At 50.0% G+C, this 15,026-nt stretch overlaps 1 protein-coding gene and 1 non-coding gene across 2 annotated transcripts in view; one reads left to right on the top strand and one right to left on the bottom strand.

Annotated features, from left to right (window-relative positions):
- SLC39A4 (solute carrier family 39 member 4) overlaps positions 1-14,451 on the top strand; it is a 37,739-nt gene extending 23,288 nt beyond the window's left edge. The window contains exons 4-12 of the mRNA XM_056854134.1: positions 40-416; positions 2,151-2,322; positions 4,554-4,726; positions 5,282-5,434; positions 6,160-6,267; positions 8,469-8,523; positions 10,051-10,203; positions 12,241-12,428; positions 14,250-14,451. Coding sequence (XP_056710112.1) covers positions 40-416; positions 2,151-2,322; positions 4,554-4,726; positions 5,282-5,434; positions 6,160-6,267; positions 8,469-8,523; positions 10,051-10,203; positions 12,241-12,428; positions 14,250-14,378 — 1,508 coding nt within the window. The 3' untranslated portion in view covers positions 14,379-14,451. The remainder of the gene's footprint in view (positions 1-39; positions 417-2,150; positions 2,323-4,553; positions 4,727-5,281; positions 5,435-6,159; positions 6,268-8,468; positions 8,524-10,050; positions 10,204-12,240; positions 12,429-14,249) is intronic.
- Positions 9,517-9,589, bottom strand: TRNAR-CCG (transfer RNA arginine (anticodon CCG)). Its single transcript has one exon. It is a non-coding gene; the product is annotated as a tRNA-Arg (tRNA).
- Positions 14,452-15,026: the final 575 nt, after the last annotated feature.

The following is a 15,026-nucleotide window of genomic DNA, read 5'->3' on the forward strand; positions in this document are numbered from 1 at the left end:
GTTTGTCTCAATGTCTCCCTCCCTCTGTGTTTACGACAGACATCTCCAAAATGATGCGGCAGTTGGCTGTAGGGCCTGAGGCATCCCATGCGGACCACGACCACAGTGATTCAGAACACGGCCATGCGCACGATGGCCATGCGCATGATGACCATACGCACGATGGCCATGCACATGGTGGACATGTGCATGATCACCCTCATGAGGATGCTACACACAGTCATCCGGATGGGCATGATCACAGTGACCATGAGCACCACCACCATGGCAACGATACGGACCACCACCATGGCAATGAAACAGACCCCCACCACGGCAACGAAACGGACCCCCACCATAGTGATGAAATAGTCCGTCACAGGCGAAGCTTGCCTGGTCCAGAAGAGCAGGATGTCCACTATAAAATCTGGGACACGGTGAGTAAAATTTGTCACCATCTGCCCAAGAGGGGCTTCACTCCTTAGTGTCCAGGCCAGGTTTTCTAAAGAATCATGTAGCTAAAAGCTGAACAAGACATTCCCATGTCTCTGCGTTTGCCACAAGGACTCTCTGTCATTTTGGAGCTTTTTAATAGCACCGCAGGGGGCCATATTGGTTTAGGAAAACAGTGTGGGGAGGCAGGAGCCCCTTCCCCATGCCATGGCAATCACAAGCCCTATTGGGGCCCTGGTCCAAGGGGAAATCAGGACACTGGCGCACAATGCGAACTATCCATTCAGTGCAGGGAGGGGGCAGGACTGCTGTCTGCCTTCATCAACAGGGTTAAAGTTTCCCTCTTTCCTAGGCCAGACAAAGCAACCCTGGCAGTTAAACTTGCAACAGAAAAATGTTGTTTAGCATAGGTGTGAGAGGTAGTTGAATCCAGAGTCCCATCACCTGGAAAGGCTCAGTGGAAGAGCACCTTCTTGGCATGCTGAAGGTCCCAGGTTCAGTCCCCAGCATCTCCAGTTAAAAGGACTGGGCAAGTGGGTGATGGGAGAGACCCCTGCCTGAGACCCTCTGAGTAGACAATACTGACTTCGATGGACCCAGGGTCTGATTCAGTAGAAGGCAGCGTCACGTTTTCATGTGAAAGCAAAACGGCTGGCCTGTGGCACTGGCGTCGCAGAATAGTCACCCTCTTGAAGTGTTGCTTGAGAGCTGTCCTTGGGCTTGAAATTGACAGGTGAGCTTAGTCTGTGCACAGCGGAATTCTATCATTTGGCTGCTTGAGGAATAAGTTCACGTTCAGGCTGGTTACTTAGAAAAGAAATGGAAGTTCTTTATCGTAAGAGTACTCCATACTGGATGGGAAAGGCAGCGTAAAGGTTTCTAGCTATCTGTCTAAGCAAGGATGGAGAGAGGTTGTAGAACACACGTCCAGTCCTCATGGTGGACAAAGGGGAGAGAGCGAGAGAGCACCACCAGTATCTTGGACAGGTGGAAGGAAGGAACCCCTCAGAGTACCATTCTGGGTAACGCTGAGAGCCAACGTTGTATAGGGGTTGAGCGGTGGTTTGGAGCGGTGAAGTCTGATCTGGAGAACCGGGTTCGATTCCCCGCTCCTCCACATGAGCTGCGGAGGCTAATCTGGTGAACCGGATTTGTTTCCCCATTTCTCCACGTGAAGCCAGCTGGGTGACCTTGGGCTAGTCACAGCTCTCTCAGCCCCACCCACCTCTCAGGGTGTCTGTTGTGGGGGGGGGGAATGATTTGATTCTCCCTTGAGTGGTAGAGAAAGTCGGCATATAAAAACCAATTCTTCTTCTAACAAAGGGGCAGCAGTAGGAGTGGACAAAGAAAAGGTCAGGAAACATCCTATCTACCCCTAACTCTCTACTGCCCTCCCCGGTAACTCCTAAGCCTGTGCTAGCATTAAGCAACTTTGCTCCGTACAGTCCTTCCAGCCGAAATGGCCTTCAGGGTTTCCCCCATATCCTGGAAGAGCTGAGCTAGGGCTGGTTTTGTGGCACATGAAAGAGGGTGCTGAGGCACTTCAGGAAACCCTTCCTACAGCCTAGACGGACGGGTTATTACCTGCTAACTGCTGGAGATCCAGTTGCTATTAAAGCCACCATGGCAAGAGTCAGCTGATAAAATGGCGCCCTCAGTCTCCATCCGTCCAGCCCACGGGCACGGAGGACTCATCTTGCCGGTGCTTTCCTTTCCAGGTCTGCCTCAGCCCCAGCGACCTCTTTGAGATCTACGGCATTGAGGATGGCGCAGGGGTGTCGCGCACAGATTTCACCCGCCTGAGTCCGGCTCTGGTTCAGCAGCAGCTAAGCAAGGCTTGTTCGCCCCCCCGGGCTGCCTCGACCGGTGGACGCCTCTCCGACGCTGAACGTGAGTCCCATGAAATCACCCGCATTCTCTTATGGGCCCCCGGGCCCCACATTCTGAAGGAGGACTGCGATCCCATCAGCGTGCAGGGAACAGGGGCTGATTTGGTTTGGGGATTGAGCACTTTCTCCCTTTCTCTGTTTCCCTTTAAAAGAACTACACCCCCTCATCTTGACTTTGCCCCCTTTCTTCTGGAGGTTAATAACAATTGGAGAAGAGGGCTGATTGGTCCTTCCGTAGCCACCAGCAGACACAGGGTTGCCCCTGTTCTTTGGGCAGGGTTCTTTGGGCAGGTGGGGTCTGATCTGGAGAACCGGGGTCCATTCCCCACTCCTCCACATGAGTGGCAGAGGCTAATCTGGTGAACTGGATTTGTTTCCCCACTCCTACACATGAAGCCCACTGGATGACCTTGGGCTAGTCACACTCTCTCATCCCCACCTACCTCACAGGGTGCCTGTTGCGGGGAGGGGAAGGGAAGGTGATTGTAAGCCGGTTTGAGTCTCCCTTAAGTGGTAGAGAAAGTCTGCATATAAAAACCAACTCTTCTGCTGCTGCTGCAGCCATTAGTAACAGCAGGGCAGGCAGACATTCAGTAGGGAATGTTTTCTCCATAAATACATTCCCATAGTGGGAATAGGTCGCTTTAGTTTAAGTCCTGCTAGCCGTGCAACCGTTAAAGGCATAAGGATCTTGCCAGATGTAAAAAGTGACCTTCTGCTTGACTGTCTTCACCTTTTAATTTAAAGGTTTGTAACCCCCATCCTTCCTACAAATAGCTCAGAGAAGTAGCCCATAGGATTCTTTCTCTGCCTAGTGGGCCAGTCTAGGTGGCCTTATGGGTCTGAACGGTCCTTACTGTCTACAACGAGAAGGCACCAGGGCTCAAGCCTGATCAGAAGTTAGGCTCCTTACCTTGGATGTGCTTGTCCCTTATCCTAGATGTATTCAGCTGGTTGTGATAATTCAGCACAGAAATGTCCTCTGCGTATTCTCAGAGGCAACACCGTTTTTACGATTGTTTCATGTGTCCCTTGGATGTCATCTGTAAGCTCTGAAGCTCCTGGGTCTGGGTAAATGGCGGATATTAGCCCACTGATATGCCCATGGGGAAAATGGGGAAACCTCTTTAATTCATTTATTTAGATTTTTTTAAAGATTCTACTTCATTCCAGGGTATCACCTTTAGCACCACACATTTCAAATTGCAACCCAAGTAAAATGCATAATCAAGCATGCACGTCAATATATTATTCTATATCAAGTTTAAGTGATTTGATCCTGCCACTGGGATCTTCCCCTGCAAAGTTCGCTTGCACACCATCTGTTCATTTCAGTGGGTCTGGTGCTGGAGCGTGTCCCTGTGTGTCACACCCTTCGATAGCGGTAAACCCTCTGGGCCAAGTTATTCCAGAGGAGGTGGAATGCCGCTGTATGTACCACTGCCCTGCAGACTTATTGCAAAGATAACATTGTCCTTGATTCAGAACATCAGGTAGGATAGAATCATAGAATTGTAGAGCTGGAAGGGGGCAGACAGGCCATCTAGCCAACCCCCTGCTCAATGCAAGATCAGTCTAGAGCATCCCTGACAAGTGCTTGTCCAGCCTCTGCTTAAAGGCTGCCAGTGACAGGGGCTCACCACCTCCCTGGGAAGCCGGTTCTCCTGTCGAACAACTCTTACTGTAAAATTTTTTTTCTAATATCCAGCCGATACCTTTCCGCCCGCAATTTAAACCCATTATTGCTAGTCCAATTTAGAAGAAGAGTTGGTTTTTATATGCCGACTTTCTGTACCACTTAAGGGAGACTCAAACCGGCTCACAATCCCCTTCCCTTCCCCTCCGCACAACAGACACCCTGTGAGGAAGGTGGGGCTGAGAGAGCTCTAAGAGAGCTGTGACTAGCCCAAGGTCACCCAGCTGGCTTCATGTGGAGGAGTGGGGAAACAAATCCAGTTCACCAGATTAGCCTCCACCGCTCATGTGGAGGAGTGGGGAATCGAACCCGGTTCTCTAGATCACACTCCACCACTCCAAACCACCACTCTTAACCACTACACCACACTGGCTCTCTTAAACCCATTATTGTGAGGGTCTTTGTTGGCCCAAGCACGTCATTCGGAGGAGGTCCATGCAGGGGTTTCTCTCCACCTGGAGCCTTGCCTCTGTCCGCCCAGTGCTGCTTCTCCCTCTTCTGCATGTCCTTCGTCACAGCTTCCTTTCCCCATCCAGGGTACCTGTACGGCTCGCTGGCCACGCTAGTGATCTGCTTGTGTGCGCTCTTTGGCATCGTGGTCCTCCTTTGCACGGCTTGCATCAGTGCCTACCAGTACGTGATCCAGACTTTCGTCAGCTTGGCTGTGGGCTCGCTCACCGGGGACGCCATGCTGCATCTGATCCCCAAGGTCAGTACAGAAAAGGGTTGGGGCACTGGAGTGTGTCTTGGAAAGATGAGCGAGATGGGAAGGGCAGATGGCGTGCCCTGGCGTGCAGAGCTGATCGAGGGCACTGATGCCTCCTTTGGTCAGACCTCAGCACACTTTGAAGAAGAGAAGAAGAAAAGTTGATTTTTATACCTGCTTTTCTCTACTGTAAGGAGTCTTAAAGGGGCTTATAATCACCTTCCCTTCCCCTCCCCAAAATAGACACCTTGTGAGGTAGGTGAGGCTGAGAGAGTTCAGAGAGAACTGTGACTAGCCCAAGGTCACCCAGAAGGTTTCATGGAGGAGTGGGGAAACAAATCCAGTTCACCAGATTAGAGTCTGTCGCTCATGTGGAGGAGTGGGGAATCAAACCTGGTTCTCCAGATCAGAGTCCACCCCTTCTAACCACTACACCCCACTGGCTGTCTTCTAGGGAAACTTCCCATGAGTGTACATAGCTAGTTGCAGAGGTGAAGCAGGCCTCTGTCCCTTTTGTTTGCTCCCTGATCAAGCTTTGTCTTCCCGTTACCCTTGCAGTTCCTGGGCCTGCATTCCCATGGTGAGGGCCATGCACATGACCACCATGAAGATCCCAACGTACTCTGGAAGCTCCTTGCTGTTTTGGGCGGGTTCTACCTCTTTTTCCTCCTGGAGAAGTTCTTCATGCTTTTGGGACACTCGGACTGTGAGGTGCGTTGGCAGGTAGCTTTGGGTGCCTGTTCACTCAGGCAGCTGGGCAGGGCCCCGTGCGCCGCAGACGGCAGTGGAGAGGCCCCACAAAAGGAGATGTTAACTATAGACCTCCAGTAGAGCTGGCTGCAGGGGGTGGATGCGACGTGATGTGAATGCGTGCACGGGCCACATGGAATTATTGCACAGCTAGCAGTTGCAGCCCTACAGCTAACATTCTGCAGATGCTATGCCATCTTGTGCCTACCTCCAATTAATTGCTCCCACCAAAATATCATTTGCCCTTGCATGGGACCAGTATCCTCTGTTTTGGAAACTCTTTCCCCTTAGTCCCGGGTATGTATGGGGAGGGGGCGTGGCTCAGGGGTAGTGTATCTGCTTGGCATGCAGAAGGCCCCAGGTTCAATCCCCGGCATCTCCAGTTAAAGGGACTAGGCAAGGAGATGATATGAAAGACCTCCGCCTGAGACCCTGGAGAGCTGCTGCCGATCTGAGCAGACAATACTGATGTTGATGGACCGAGGGTCTGATTCAGTTTAAGGCAGTTTCATGTGTTCACGTTAGACAGCCTAGTTCTGGTGGTGAGAAGGTTCTCTGGACATGGTCAGAAGCACTGTTACCTTGCATACTAGTTTGCATGTTCTGGGCAGAGCCCTGTATTTGGAACAGGTGAAAGGTCAAACCTTGCTTGCTTGAAGGAGTGCCCCTCTTCTTTCTCTCCCCAGGAGGCATCTGGCAAAGGTCACCAGTGTGACCACGGCATGTCCCTGCAGCTGTACCAAGACGAGATGAAGAGGAGGAAGCAAGAGAAAGGAGCGTCTCAGGCTGACCTGGTAATTGCTTGCCCATCTTGAGTGTCTCCTAGGAGTATCGCTCCCTCCACCCTTGTTCCCGGCAGCTGAAATGCCAGCCTCTTAACTAGGCTTGCATGCCAACCTCCAGGTGGGGCCTGGAGATCTCCTGGAATTACAACTGATCTCAGGACTACAGGGATCAGTTCCCCTGGAGCAAATGGCAGCCTCGGAGGGTGGAGTCTGTGGCATCACATCCCTGGTGAGCTCCCTCCCTTCCCTCGAACTCCACTCTCCCCAGGTTCCACCCCCAAATCTCCAGGAATTTCCCAACCCAGAGTTGGCAATCCTGCTCCTAACCCATCTCTATCTAGGGGTGACTCCTGCCATCTCAGTCTCCCTTTGAGCTGATGACTCAGGGATCCGGATGTTTTGAGCAAGGACCTCTCCCCCAGTAAAAGGCAGCATACTGTGTAGTGGTTAGAGCAGGGGTGTCAAACATATGACCTGGGGGCAGGATCCAGACCCTTGAGAGCTCTTATCCTGCCCCCGAGGCTGCCCCCCCCCTCTCCAGTCTCGATCTGGGCTGCCGAGGCATGGCCCGGTGTGACCAAGTGACATTTATGTCATATCCGGCCCACGTAACAATTGAGTTCGACTCCCCTGGGTTAGAGTGTCAGACTAGGATCTGCTATACCCCTGATTCAAATCCCCACTGTTGCGGAAGTGCACTGGGTGACCTTGGGCCAGTCACACGCTTTCCACCAAATCTACCGCACAGGGTTGTTTTGAGGATAAAATGGAGATGGGGAGAATGTTGTAAACCACTTTTAAGTTCCCATTGGAGAGAAAAGTGGGGTAAAAATGCAGTAAATAATAAAACCAGGAACTGCTGTTGTACACCTGAAGACTCTGCTCTTTTTATGTGAGAGACAATGGCCGTGTATACAATGGCAGAGATGTTATCTCTGATACCCAGAGGTTGATGGAAAGCCGGGGGTGGGGTGGGGGGAGCTTCTCAAACAGTCCAGGACCAGTGTCTGATTTCATGGCGGTGGCCACAATTTCCTTGAGAAAGGCTGGAGTTCCTCAGTGGAACAAATGGCATCTTTCCTCCTTTGCACAAGATCTTGCCAGTCCTGACCAGGTGGCGCAAGCATGCGCTCTTAGCCCCACCTGATGGACAGAGAAGAAATAGCACTGGTGGGGAGATGTTCTTCTGTAGCTTATCGATGTCCGTGCACGATAGGTAGCCGTGTTAGTCTGTCACTAGCAGTAGAAAAGAGCAAGAGTCCAGGAGCACCTTAACGGCTAACAAAATCCCTGGCAGGGTGTGAGAGTCATTCCAGCTGTATCTGAAGAAGTGAGCTGTGGCTCACGAAAGCTCATCCCCTGCCAGAAATTTTTTTAGTCTTTAAGGTGCCACTGGACTCCTGCTCTTTTCTACTGCAATGTTAGTGCAGATACACTTCAACAAAGTAAAATAATCATGAGTTTTATCAAAATAATAATAATACTAATAATGACTGTAGGGCAATGAGGATGTTAGGGCTGCATTGCATCATCCCCCCACCCCAAATTGCTGGATGAGCAAAAAACTTTTACAAGCTAGAAAAATAGTTTACAAAATTCATGTTGGTATATGGGAGTGATGTGGTGTTTCCTACCACAAAAGACATCGTGCATCATATCCACTACATTTATTTCTTTTTATCTGTTATAAACATTTATTAGCTGCCTTTCTTCCTTATGGCGCTTGAGGCAGCTTAAGGATATAAATAAAATACACTAAATTGAGTACATAAAAAATACATGAAACCAAAATTTTGGGAAGCCGCACACACCATGCCAATGTACCTGAAGGAGAATCATATTTTCCCTGGTACAAAGTATTGCAGGGTTGAATTCTGAAAAAATGCAATACCCTTGGTACGGAAGTATAGCCTGCAATACCGAGTGCAACAAATGGGTTTTTAAATGTGCACTGATTATGTGAAACCCTGGTTGTGTAAGAAGGCTGCTAGCAGCAGGGAGAAAGGCATTATGGTAGGGGAAGCCCCCCTGGGAAGCTGCCTGACTCTCTCTGTCTGCTGGGTTTGCTCTCAACTGGAGGCTCGGGAAACTGACCAACCGAGGACTGGAAATTGACCAACTTGGAAAGGCAGCCGCCTTCTTTCTGGAGCTACTAGCTAGGTGTAGCCTGGATCCCCTCACATTCCCCAATTTATCTCTTTTTCCTACAGGTAGGTGCGGAGGAGGCTGATTTCAACCAGATGCAGAAGAAAGTGCGCACACGGGGTAAGGGGAAGCATCACACCCCCTCCAGCTGTACTGAACTCCATCTTGAGGTTTCCCTGCAATGCCCATAAGGGCAAAATAGACGCTCAGTTAGCCCCTGCCCCCCTCTGCATTGATTACTATATTTTCTCCCTGCACGGGTGCAGCAGCTGCTGGAGTCGGGGGGGGCCGTACAGGGTATTGTGGTCTGCATCCTGCTGCTTTAACGAGGCGAGTCCTGAGGGTCTGAATCCCCTCCCAATTCATACAGGCCAAATGCAAATCTTGATTTGGTCCTAGGTCACTCACATGACATATTCAGGTAGATTCAAGTCCACAATCCAACACGTCCAGTAGCACCTTAGAATCCAACAAGATGTTCAGGGTATCCGTTTTCGAGAGTCAAAGTTCCCTTCGTCTCGAAAGCTTATACCCCCAAAACCCTGTTGGGTGCTGCTGGATTCGAAACTAGGGGTTCTGCTGCAGATCAGCATGGTTACCCTTTGAAACTATCTTCATGGGATATTCAGAAGCAGAAGTGAACTTGAAATCCAGACTAGCAATCTCTCCTGTGCCCATCTTGCCTGTTCCCCGCACCTTAGAAAAGCCTCGTGGTGTAGTGGTGAAGAGCGGTGGTTTGGAGCAGCGGACTCTGATCTGGAGAACCGGGTTCGATTCCCCTCTCCTCCACATGAAGCCTGCTGGGTGACCTTGGGCTAGTCACAGCTTTCTCAGCCCCACCTACCTCCCAGGGTGTCTGTTGTGGGGAGGGGGAGGTGATTGTAAGCCGGTTTGAGTCTTCCTTAAGTGGTAGAGAAAGTCGGCATATAAAAACCAACTCTTCTTCTTCTCGTTGGTTTCTCAAATTTCTGGCCTGCCAAACTTCCCAACTCTGCCTCTCAGCCACCTTTAACTTGGCCCTCTTGCCTGTCACGGCAGGGCGTTGCCTTTTCTCTCTCCATTTGTACTTTTTTTTTTTTAAAAAAAAGAAGGCACTAAATAAGGACAGAATATCGACCCAGGTGGGACTTGAACCCACAATCCCCAGCTCCGGAGGCTGATGCCTTATCCATTAGGCCACTGGGCCGCTCCTCACACAGCTCCTGTAAAGTCCAAGTAACAAATGGCATTTTGTATTACTGATTGAATTCCCTGGGTCCCCTTGGGAGGGTTGCTGGCAGCTCAGGAAGCAATCAGCATTGGCCGGGGCTTTCCGGAAGCAGCCCTTTGTGCCACTTCGGCCATGCTTGTAAGGGCTGCAAGGTAGGGGGGGAATGATGCAGGACCCTACCCTCACTGACATTGGGGAAGGGCCATAGCTCAGTGGTAGAGCATCTGCTTGGCATGCAGAAGGTCCCAGGTTCAATCCCCGGCATCTCCAGTTAAAGGGACCAGGCAAGTAGGTGATGTGAGAGACCTCAGCCTGAGACCCTGGAGAGCTGCTGCCGGTCTGAGTAGACAGTGCTGACTTGGATGGACCGAGGGTCTGGTTCAGTAGAAGGCAGCTTCATGTGTTCATGTGACATTCTCCCTGCTTCCCTCCCACAGAGATGATTATGCTGCCGTACATGATCACCATTGGGGATGCCATCCACAACTTTGCTGACGGGCTGGCCATCGGGGCTGCGTTCTCTTCCTCGTGGAAAACGGGGCTGGCCACCTCACTGGCCGTCTTGTGTCACGAATTGCCGCATGAGCTAGGTAGGTATGAGGGGGTCAGCTGGTAGACATTTCGTGCTGATGGCGTTGAAGGTGGTGGGTAGGGCCGGGAGAGTTTGGGGGTAGGGCATCGACACCGTGCCGATGTAGGCTCTAGGATTCACCCAAAACATAGAGTTTCAGGTGAATCCTAGAATGTCACACCAACACAATGACATCACTTCTAGGTTTGTTTGTTTTTTTGCCCCAGTGGCCTGCTAAATGGTGGCAGGGAATAGGGGCCCAACTGGGAGATAGGTGGCTGAGTGGTGGGATTGGGGGTTACTGAGGGGGATCTTGAGGTGAGTGGTGTGTGACCCTTCCCACTTCTACTGTGACACCAGGTGGCCAGAGATCCTGCATGCTTTGCTCAGTTAAGGGGATCTCTAGGGACAGACAGTGTGTACGTGTACGTATTTTTGGGGTGAGATTTAGAACCTGGCCAATTTTGACTGGTTTGTACGTCAGCCTGTACTGGTCAGCCACACTGATAGGCAGCATGGTATAGTGGTTAGAGCATAAGGCTAGAATCTAGGAGACCCAGGTTCGAATCCCCGCTGCCGTAGGGGCTTGCTGGGAGACTGACCGTGGGCCAGTCACACACTCGCAGCCTAACCCACCTCACAGGGTTGTTGTTGTGAGGATAAAACGGAGGAGAGGAGAACAAAGCAAGCTGCTTTGGGTCCCCACTGGGGAAAAAAGTGGGGTATAAATTAAATAAAGAAATCCAGCGGGCAGTGCTAGGATCTCCTAGTTAGCAATGCAATGCAACAGTTATATTTATTCAGAATTCTTTTCCCTCTGACTCCTTGCCCATAGGAGGGACTTCCTGATAATGATGCTGGGGAGACGTTTCAGGTGGCTTCCACACGAGTCTGGAATGATCATCATTCGTTTGCTCATTATATAAAGAGAACCCAAATGTCACTGCCAACTCATTGCACCCTAGTGATTTCCTTACTACCCTCCCATATTTTTTTCAGACCTGATTTGTAGTAATATTAAAAACTTAAAATGCAATTGCTACACTAGGCTGTCCAATGTGGACACTCTGTGTACTACTGAGGTTGCCCAGGGCTGTTGACCCTTTAAATTTTCTCCTTCCTGTCTGGTTACAGGTTGAATAATTACTTCATCTTCTCTTCTGGGCAAGATGTTCCTGAACCTCTTGTGAATTAACAGGGGTTTTTTGGGGGTGGTGGTGGTGGTGGTGGTGAACTACTGCTTTGCACTTTGCAGCCAAAAGCTGTTGCCCACTTTTTATTATTATAATTTTGTAATCACGATACTATGCTAACAACAGCAAAAAAAATTAAAACATGCTTTGACTTTAAAAGCATTTTTTATTTTTATATTATAGGGTACAGAAAGAAGAAAAGGGGAGGGAAAAAGAAAAAAGAAAAGATGTATCCAAAATGTGTCAATATCCGAGCTTTTAAAGATATTGACACATTTTGGATATATCTTGTTTTATTTTTTATTCTTCCCTCCCCCCTTTCTTCTTTCTGTATCCTATAATATAAAAATAAAAAAGATTTTTTTTTAAAAAAGGAAATCAGTAGTTCATCCTCCTTCCTCGACAATAAATGTAACACCCAGGGGTGAACAGGAAGTAATGAGTGTGTAAAACAAATGAATAAAAGAAAAACTGCAGGGAATAATGCTACGTTTGCCAAAGAGCATATACTGCTAAATAATAGGATTGTGCTGGATTTTTTTTTGGGGGGGGGCGGAATGCACTTTGTTAAGTGGTGCCTGGAAGCCCATTTTCAATTCTGCTTGCTGACGATAGCAGAAAAGGAGCGACGGAGCAGCTCCAAAGGATCCCAGTGTGGAAACATCAAAGCTGAAAAATAATCCCCTGGGCTGCTGAGTCAATGTCTTGCTGGAGCAGGGGTTTGGAAGTGGGTCTCTCACATTCCCAGCTGAGATTTGAAGAGTGAGGGGTGGAAGGGGTTGTCCTCAAGGTCACCTTGGCCCTCATGTGCCGGTCTTGACCACAGCCCCCTCACCTGTCTGTTATCCCTCCTGCCTCTATAGGGGATTTTGCCGCTCTGCTGCACGCGGGGCTGAGCGTCAAGCGGGCCCTGCTCCTGAACTTCCTCAGCGCCCTCACGGCTTTCATCGGCCTCTACATTGCGCTCTCCGTCTCCACTGGGGAGGAGTTTGAGGCCTGGGTCTTCACCGTTGCCACCGGCCTCTTCCTCTACGTGGCCTTGTGTGACATGGTGAGTTATGATATCTTCCCTCTCCTGGGCATATTGGTTCTTCTTCGGTCCTTATTCTTCTTTAATCCTCCCCCCTTCCCCTTTTTCACCAGGGAGTTCTGAGAACTGTAGTTCTGGGTGGGGATCTAGGGATCTCCTGGGGAGTTCTCAGCACATGCACGAAACTACAGTTCTCAGTATATTTTTGTACAGTGGGTTGGGTTTTCCCCCCTGTCAGATACCTGCAGCCTTAACAGCAGCATGACAGACAGCAATTCTGCTGGTGAAGTGTTTCCCTTCCTTGTTCTTGCAAGATCAGTTTCAGTTTGTCACATAGCTGTTAAAGGGACAGGAGCCTTGGCAGAAAAAAGAGAGCAAGCCGACAATCCTAAAGCTTACATAGAATCATAGAGTTGGGACCACCAGGGTCATCTAGTCCAACCAACCGCACAATGCAGGAAATTCAGAACTACCTCCCCCCGCACCCCCAGTGACCCCTACTCTATGCCAAGAGGATACATGTTAAATAATTACTTCCCCATGACAGATAAATTGGTGTGAAAACAATTTTGTTTGGAAAGCACAGGAACACATGAAGTTGCCTTGTAGTGAATCAGTCCATTATGTTCAGTGTGTCTACTCAGACTGACAGCGGCTCTCCAAGATCTCAGGTAGAAGTCGTTCACATCACCTCCTAGCTGGCCCTTTTAACTGAAGTTGCCGGAGATTGAACCTGGGATCTCCTGCATGCCCAGCAGATGCTCTACCACTGAGCCTCGACCCCCCAGGAGTATATATATATGTGTGCGTGTGTGTATGTAGAGAGAGGGAGAAAGAGAAACTGACTGAGTGTATCTGCTTGGCATGCAGAAGATCTCAGATTCATTTCAAAAGATTGCAGATTCAGTCCCTGGCATCTCCAGTTAAAAAGGATCAGGCAGTAGGTGATGTGAAAGACTTCTTCTCGAGACTTTGGAGGACCGTTGCCAGCCAGAGTAGAAGGCAGCTTTATGTGTGTGCAAGCAACCCTGCAGGCCTTGGGTCACAAGAATTAAAATTCAAGGTGATGAAGGAAGGCATCGATCACAGCTGCAGACGATTTCAGACGGGGAATATTGGAGGGAAATCAGGGATCACAGCTGCAGACGATTTCAGACGGGGAATATGGGAGGGAAATCAGGGATGGAAATAGGCTCAGGTCAAGGCCCTTGGCTTGGGCTGACAACAGGTGGAGGCACTCCCATTGCCTCCTCCGCCTCCTCCACAGACCTTGTTGCTGCTTGCCAGGTTCAAGCAGAGAGGTCTTTTTAGTGCTGCCAGTTTGGCACAGCATGCTCCTGGCTGGCACCTGCCCTCCAGAGAACAGCAATGCAGCCAGGATCTTTCCTGCAACATTGAAGTGCCAATCTACCCCAGAGGGAAATTAGTTTATTAACTTACCTTATTTATAGCCCACCTTTCTCCCTGAAGATGGTTCAGAGGGTAGCCGTGTTGGTCTGCAGTAGAACATACGAGTCCATTAGCACCTTAGAGACCAACAAGTTTTGAGAGTCACAGCTTCCTGTGTCAAATATTTGGAAGCTTATACCCCAGAAATCTTGTTGGTCTTTAAGATGCACTGGACTCAAATATTTCTCCCAGAGAATCAAGACAGATCACACAGAGTCGATGCAATCCATAGGATGAGACATCACATAAGCCATGTAATAGGACTAGGATTAGGGTATTCTGAAACTAAACCATCAAGTATGCAAAAAATCTGGGTTCAGATCAGGGTGTGAGAGGTGTGGGTTTATGGCCCTCGCTAACCCTTGCGGGTTTCTCTGTCTGGTCCTCTTGCAGCTCCCGGCCCTGATGAACGTGAAAGACAAGCGTCCCTGGCTGCTGTTTGCGCTGCAGAACCTCGGCCTGTTGGCTGGCTGGGGCATCCTGCTGCTGCTATCGGTGTTTGAGGAGAACATCACGCTATGATTGCGCGAAGCCGAAATGACTTTGGCCCCTCTTGCTGGCCCAGGAGGAAAGGCCTTTTGTGTCCCCCTGTGGGAATAAGTGGTTTTTTTTTGGGGGGGGGGCTTCACCAGAACAAGGGGGGACAACATCGGGAAGGGCAGATGGAAACTCTGCAAGCACGGTATATCGACTTCTGAACTGGACGCTGTGCATAAAGCGGGGTGTGCGCAGCAACCGATGCGCATGGTGCGCCCTTCAGCAATGCTAAAGTTGCCCCCTGCTATTTATTGTATTTATTTTGGCCCTTCCCACACCTGCCTCTTGCCCAACCCCACTTGCAAGGGACCTCAGTACACAGAAACTGCCAACATGGAATTGAAGCCCCCTCCCAATATGGGTCCTCAAATACTGGCCACTTTTGTTCCTGCTTGTTGGAAGGTGTGGGTGATTTCTGGATGGGAGCAGCCTCTGGTGTCTCTCCCTGCTGCCTTTCCCAAAGAAGCATGCCAGGGAAGGTTCTTTTCTTACCTTGGAAGTCTCCATGGAGCTCACAGGGGGCCCAGACACACTTCTCCTCAGGTGACGGCGAGTAAGAATGAGGACCGAGCTGCAGACACAGAGGATAAACTTGAAGATTTAGATGGTAGGCTGAGGATATCTAACGTTAAA

This window comes from Euleptes europaea, chromosome 8 (genome assembly GCF_029931775.1).
Source record: "Euleptes europaea isolate rEulEur1 chromosome 8, rEulEur1.hap1, whole genome shotgun sequence".
NCBI lineage: Eukaryota > Metazoa > Chordata > Lepidosauria > Squamata > Sphaerodactylidae > Euleptes > Euleptes europaea.